At 49.4% G+C, this 7,500-nt stretch overlaps 1 protein-coding gene across 12 annotated transcripts in view; it reads right to left on the bottom strand.

Annotated features, from left to right (window-relative positions):
• camk2g1 (calcium/calmodulin-dependent protein kinase (CaM kinase) II gamma 1) overlaps window positions 1-7,500 on the bottom strand; it is a 103,325-nt gene that overhangs the window by 30,172 nt on the left and 65,653 nt on the right. For all 12 annotated transcript variants that reach the window (XM_048233099.1, XM_048233098.1, XM_048233095.1 and 9 more), the window contains exon 7: window positions 1-32. This exon is cut by the window's left edge and continues 71 nt beyond it. In XM_048233099.1, coding sequence (XP_048089056.1) covers window positions 1-32 — 32 coding nt within the window. The remainder of the gene's footprint in view (window positions 33-7,500) is intronic.

The following is a 7,500-nucleotide window of genomic DNA, read 5'->3' on the forward strand; positions in this document are numbered from 1 at the left end:
TTCATCTTGCTGGCCAGCAGGAGATTCTCAGGCTTGAAGGGGGAGAAACAGTTAGGTGCAAATTAGGGGTGTGTGTGTGTGTGTGTGTGTGTGTGTGTGTGGCTGTTAAAAGTAACTAAAAGAGAGCAAAACTAACAGTTTTGGTGGAGTAAATGTATAAACATTTATACATTGTGCACTTTTTCAACTGTGTTTGTGTTGGCTACACTCAGAGGAACTGAGTTGAAGTCGAACCCCCAAGTTCAGAGGTGGGTAAGGTGTGTGTGTGTGTGTGTGTGTGTGTGTGTGTGTGTGTGTGTGTGTGTGTGTGTGTGCGCGCGAGTTCAGAAGTCAGAGCTGGGTAGGGACTCCTCCACTGAGATGTCTGATGTGCTCAAAAGTGGACGAGAAAGAGTTGGGAGAACCTTACATATTAAATATTCACTGTTTAGATTATGGTTCCCTGAGGCAGAACCCAGAACCACTTTTCTGAGTACTCAGAACCAGGCCTTTGAGGTCCATGTTTTAGGTTCTCCATAATGAAGTGGAACAGCCTGAGGGAAATATGTGCTTTCTCACACGCCATATTTGTATCAATCCTGACATGATGCACAGGTCTGTTTATCCACATCCAACACCAGAAGGGCTCCATTTTAATGAAATTCACACATGCGCCCACACACACACACACACACACACACACACAGTCATTAACACACGCACGCATGCAGAACATCACAAAGAGAAATGGCCACAACGAGGACCAGGGGCTGAATTAAGATCTGAGTTCTAACTGTTCTACGGTTCAGCCTAGAGAGGAACCAGGAGTAAAGACACGAGAGAACTTATTGGAGCTCTGAACAGCACTCCTTACATATATAACATCTGTGCCCTCAACAAATGGAGAGAGAGAGAGACAGACAGACAGACAGACAGACATAGAACGACAGATTAAAAAAGAGAGAGGAGGAAATAAATGAAAAAAGGTAAAGTGGCAGAGAGAAAGAAAGAAGGAAAAAGAAAGAGAGAAAGAAAGAGAGAAAGAAAGAAAGAGCATAGGACTCTGTCACCAGGGCTATTCCTCAGATCCACAGCTCCCTCCACACTATATACGGCCAGCGGCTTGTCGCCATAGAAACTGCTGCTATCCTTTTAGTCTCTCTCTCTCTCTCTCTCTCTTGTTTTTCTCTCCCTCAGAATCTGAATGTGCATTGTTTGGATCATAAAACATGAAGAGCCCTGAAGTGCAAAATAAACCCCGAGGGTGAGAGGGCCAACAAATCAGCCCTGCACCCTGCATACACTGCACTGCCCCCCGTCCAACACACACACACACACACACACACACTGCACTGCCCCCCCCGTCCAACACACACACACACACACACACACACACACACACACACACACACACACACACACACACACTGCACTGCCCCCCGTCCAACACACACACACACACACACACACACACACTGCACTGCCCCCCGTCCAACACACACACACACACACACACACACACACACACACACTGCACTGCCCCCCGTCCAACACACACACACACACCACTGCCCCCCGCCAACACACACACACACACACACATAGCCCCCGCCAACACACACACACACACACCAACACACACACACCACTGCCCCCCGCCAACACACACACACACACACACATAGCCCCCCGCCAAACACACACACACACACACCAACACACACACACCACTGCCCCCCGCCAACACACACACACACACACATAGCCCCCCGCCAACACACACACACACACACCAACACACACACTGCACTGCCCCCCGCCAAGCATGCACATACACATGCACATACAAACGCCCATACACATATATACTGTATACATGTCATTGCTCTTTATGGCAGTCTATACAGTGGGCATCGCTTTCAAATGGCCACTTCAGTTATGCATACGAGGGTATGAAGCTGCGTGAAGCTTTAGTACCACTTTCAGCCACTGTACATCGCTCTGTCAGTAGCCTGACTGCCGCCCTTCTGAAAAAGCAGGAGGCTGGGCTACCTTTAAACATAATTGTTACGAGAGGAATCCCAGCCTACTTAATTCAATAACAAAATAAATCATGCATAATTAAACATTACCTCGATTAAGGCTACTTGGGTATGGCTTAAGGCTTGACTGACTACACGGTGGTAGCTTTAAAATCGAAATCTGCTTTGATAGCCTACTGGTGCGCTCCACAAAACGAAAAAAATATCTTAATTTGCTGTCTGTGTTTTTGTCAGTGTTGGGGGGTAACGCAACTCACATAAATCAAAACAGTGTCTTAATTTGTCTACTTCTTGACTGCAATGTAGTCAATTGACTGCTTGACATGTCTTTTTTAACAATTCTGTCGGAGGGTCATTGAACAATTTCTAGCAGGCAAGAGAGGATCATGCAGCTTTTGACTGAAGCACTCAAAATTCCTCCGGTGGCCCCTTCAATAAATAACGAACAGTCCCTAGATTGCTGCTGGGCTATATGTCTTGGTTCATGTCTGTAACAACTCATTGCCGTCAAAGCGCGATAGCCTATCTCAAGGGTTGCATCCATTACAAACAAACATACAATGTGAACGTCTGGGATTGGGGAGAGCACTAAATGCTCTACTGCATAAGCACGAAGTAAAACCTTTAAATGAAGAACACTCTTTAATAATCCAAAAAATAAACCGCTAATGAAGTAAACTTGTGACCATCAAAAATCGTTTATCGCCTGTAACTCCGTGATAACAGGACGTAACAGGAAGGCATTTCGTTGAGCAACGGAGGTTAATATGCTCTATATTTTGTCCAAATGATGTCTGTCTATCATCGTTGCACTCGGAGAAAACCAGAATGTTTAATTTGTCCTGCGTTTGTTGTACGGCTGCAAACAGGATTCACTCGCAGTTAACCAAATATTTCTTTATTAGCACAGGGCAGGCAAATTTCTGGCTATTAAGGTATTTCTAAACCAGTCTGCTAAAGTCTGTAGTGAAGTCTGTGTAGGGTTTTCCAGGCTCCATTTTTATTTACGAGACACCCTGCTCACTTGAGCCATCTACCGGTTGTTTGGGTTGTTGCAGCTGCGTTGCAGCGTCACTGAAAAAAAATACAAATTAAAGTTTGCGGATACCGTAGATCCCCAAGACGATCCAGCCAGACAAGGATCATTGAGTGAAGCTGGCCAAGTGGAAGCACTGCCCGCTGTACAAGTCCACATACCTTCTCCTTTTTCTTCCTCTTTTGTCCTCCATTTCTCTCCTCCCTCCCTCCTTCCCTCCCTCCTGCTCTCGTCTCCATACAAACAAACATTTCCTCCAAACAACCCCCCACACACACACACACACACCTTGTCCAAGGACACATCGATATGCAGCAGTGCTATGAGATTGAAACCCTGTGCACAGGACGATTTAGTCCCCCCAGATAAGCTGTGAGCGTGTCAATGGATGCCATTGGGCTTTGCCTAAAAGGCACCTCAAAGGCATCAGGATCAAATCACTGAAACGGCTGAAATAGAAGCACACCGGATGCCTGAGAAAACAACATCAACAATCATCACCACCACCACCACCACAACAACAACAAATTGCATTTATGTGTTGCTTTCTAAGGCACCCAAAGAGTTTTACAGTGCAGGGGGAACCTCACAAAGCACCACCACAGCAGCCCTTTCTGGCTTCAATCTGGCCCAGGTCTGGAGCTGACTTGGTTTATACTTCTCCTGCTATCAAAGGGCGATATCTAGCGAGCTCTTGTCATGACTGCCCAGGACTGGACCTAGCTAGCTATCAAAGGGGGATATCAACTGGGCTCTTGTCATGACTGGCCCTAACTAGCTATCCAAGGCTGATATCTACCCTTGCCCTTGTCATGACTGCCCAGGACTGGCCCTAACTAGCTACTGTATCAAAGGGCGATATCTACCGGGCCCTTGTCATGACTGCCCAGGACTGGCCCTAACTAGCTACTGTATCAAAGGGCGATATCTACCGGGCCCTTGTCATGACTGCCCAGGACTGGTCCTAATTAGCTACTGTATCAAAGGGCGATATCTACCGGGCCCTTGTCATGACTGCCCAGGACTGGTCCTAACTAGCTACTGTATCAAAGGGCGATATCTACCGGGCCCTTGTCATGACTGCCCAGGACTGGTCCTAACTAGCTACTGTATCAAAGGGCGATATCTACCGGCCCTTGTCATGACTGCCCAGGACTGGCCCTAACTAGCTACTGTATCAAAGGGCGATATCTACCGGCCCTTGTCATGACTGCCCAGGACTGGTCCTAATTAGCTACTGTATCAAAGGGCGATATCTACCGGCCCTTGTCATGACTGCCCAGGACTGGCCCTAACTAGCTACTGTATCAAAGGGCTTATATCTACCGGCCCTTGTCATGACTGCCCAGGACTGGCCTAACTAGCTACTGTATCAAAGGGCGATATCTACCGGGCCCTTGTCATGACTGCCCAGGACTGGCCCTAACTAGCTACTGTATCAAAGGGCGATATCTACCGGGCCCTTGTCATGACTGCCCAGGACTGGCCCTAACTAGCTACTGTATCAAAGGGCTTATATCTACCGGCCCCTTGTCATGACTGCCCAGGACTGGCCCTAACTAGCTACTGTATCAAAGGGCGATATCTACCGGGCCCTTGTCATGACTGCCCAGGACTGGCCCTAACTAGCTACTGTATATCAAAGGGCGATATCTACGGGCCCCTTGTCATGACTGCCCAGGACTGGCCCTAACTAGCTACTGTATCAAAGGGCGATATCTACCGGGCCCTTGTCATGACTGCCCAGGACTGGCCCTAACTAGCTACTGTATCAAAGGGCGATATCTACCGGGCCCTTGTCATGACTGCCCAGGACTGGCCCTAACTAGCTACTGTATCAAAGGGCTTATATCTACCGGGCCCTTGTCATGACTGCCCAGGACTGGCCCTAACTAGCTACTGTATCAAAGGGCTTATATCTACCGGGCCTTTGTCATGACTGCCCAGGACTGGCCCTAACTAGCTACTGTATCAAAGGGCTGATATCTACCGGCCCTTGTCATGACTGCCCAGGACTGGCCCTAACTAGCTACTGTATCAAAGGGCGATATCTACCGGGCCCTTGTCATGACTGCCCAGGACTGGCCCTAACTAGCTACTGTATCAAAGGGCGATATCTACCGGGCCCTTGTCATGACTGCCCAGGACTGGCCCTAACTAGCTACTGTATCAAAGGGCGATATCTACCGGCCCTTGTCATGACTGCCCAGGACTGGCCCTAACTAGCTACTGTATCAAAGGGCTTATATCTACCGGGCCCTTGTCATGACTGCCCAGGACTGGCCCTAACTAGCTACTGTATCAAAGGGCGATATCTACGGGCCCTTGTCATGACTGCCCAGGACTGGCCCTAACTAGCTTGTATCAAATGACTGCCCAGACTGACTGGACTGGTCTCTAACTAGCTACTGTATCAAAGGGCTTATATCTACCGGGCCCTTTGTCATGACTGCCCAGGACTGGCCCTAACTAGCTACTGTATCAAAGGGGATGGCATCTACCGGGCCCTTGTCATGACTGCCCAGGACTGGCCCTAACTAGCTACTGTATCAAAGGGCGATATCTACCGGGCCCTTGTCATGACTGCCCAGGACTGGCCCTAACTAGCTACTGTATCAAAGGGCTTATATCTACCGGGCCTTGTCATGACTGCCCAGGACTGGCCCTAACTAGCTACTGTATCAAAGTATGATATCTACGGGCCCTTGTCATGACTGCCCAGGACTGGCCCTAACTAGCTACTGTATCAAAGGGCTTATATCTACTGGGCCCTTGTCATGACTGCCCAGGACTGGCCCTAACTAGCTACTGTATCAAAGCATGATATCTACCGGCCCTTGTCATGACTGCCCAGGACTGGCCCTAACTAGCTACTGTATCAAAGGGCTTATATCTACCGGGCCCTTTGTCATGACTGCCCAGGACTGGCCCTAACTAGCTACTGTATCAAAGGGCTGATATCTACCGGCCCTTTGTCATGACTGCCCAGGATCTAACTAGCTACTGTATCAAAGGGCGATATTCACTGGCCCTTGTCATGACTGCCCAGGACTGGCCCCTAACTAGCTACTGTATCAAAGGGCTATCTACTTTGTCATGACTGCCCAGGACTGGCCCTAACTAGCTACGTATCAAAGGGCTACCGGCCTTTTGTCATGACTGCCCAGGACTGGCCCTAACTAGCTACTGTATCAAAGGGCTGATATCTACCGGGCCCTTGTCATGACTGCCCAGGACTGGCCCTAACTAGCTACTGTATCAAAGGGCTTATATCTACCGGGCCCTTGTCATGACTGCCCAGGACTGGCCCTAACTAGCTACTGTATCAAAGGGCGATATCTACCGGGCCCTTGTCATGACTGCCCAGGACTGGCCCTAACTAGCTACTGTATCAAAGGGCTTATATCTACCGGGCCTTGTCATGACTGCCCAGGACTGGCCCTAACTAGCTACTGTATCAAAGGGCTTATATCTACCGGCTCCTTGTCATGACTGCCCAGGACTGGCCCTAACTAGCTACTGTATCAAAGGGCGATATCTACCGGGCCCTTGTCATGACTGCCCAGGACTGGCCCTAACTAGCTACTGTATCAAAGGGCGATATCTACCGGCCCTTTGTCATGACTGCCCAGGACTGGCCCTAACTAGCTACTGTATCAAAGGGCGATATCTACCGGCCCTTTGTCATGACTGCCCAGGACTGGCCCTAACTAGCTACTGTATCAAAGGGCGATATCTACCGGGCTTTTGTCATGACTGCCCAGGACTGGCCCCTAACTAGCTACTGTATCAAAGGGTGATATCTACCGGCCCTTGTCATGACTGCCCAGGACTGGCCCTAACTAGCTACTGTATCAAAGGGCGATATCTACCGGGCCCTTGTCATGACTGCCCAGGACTGGCCCTAACTAGCTACTGTATCAAAGGGCTTATATCTACCGGCCCTTGTCATGACTGCCCAGGACTGGCCCTAACTAGCTACTGTATCAAAGGGCGATATCTACCGGGCTCTTGTCATGACTGCCCAGGACTGGCCCTAACTAGCTACTGTATCAAAGGGCGATATCTACCGGCCCTTGTCATGACTGCCCAGGACTGGCCCTAACTAGCTACTGTATCAAAGGATGATATCTACCGGGCCCTTGTCATGACTGCCCAGGACTGGCCCTAACTAGCTACTGTATCAAAGGGCTTATATCTACCGGCCCTTGTCATGACTGCCCAGGACTGGCCCTAACTAGCTACTGTATCAAAGGGCTTATATCTACCGGCCCTTGTCATGACTGCCCAGGACTGGCCCTAACTAGCTACTGTATCAAAGGGCTTATATCTACCGGGCCCTTGTCATGACTGCCCAGGACTGGCCCTAACTAGCTACTGTATCAAAGGGCTTATATCTACCGGGCTCCTTTGTCATGACTGCCCAGGACTGGCCCTAACTAG

Source organism: Alosa alosa, chromosome 22, assembly GCF_017589495.1.
Source record: "Alosa alosa isolate M-15738 ecotype Scorff River chromosome 22, AALO_Geno_1.1, whole genome shotgun sequence".
In the NCBI taxonomy this organism is placed as follows: Eukaryota; Metazoa; Chordata; class Actinopteri; order Clupeiformes; family Clupeidae; genus Alosa; species Alosa alosa.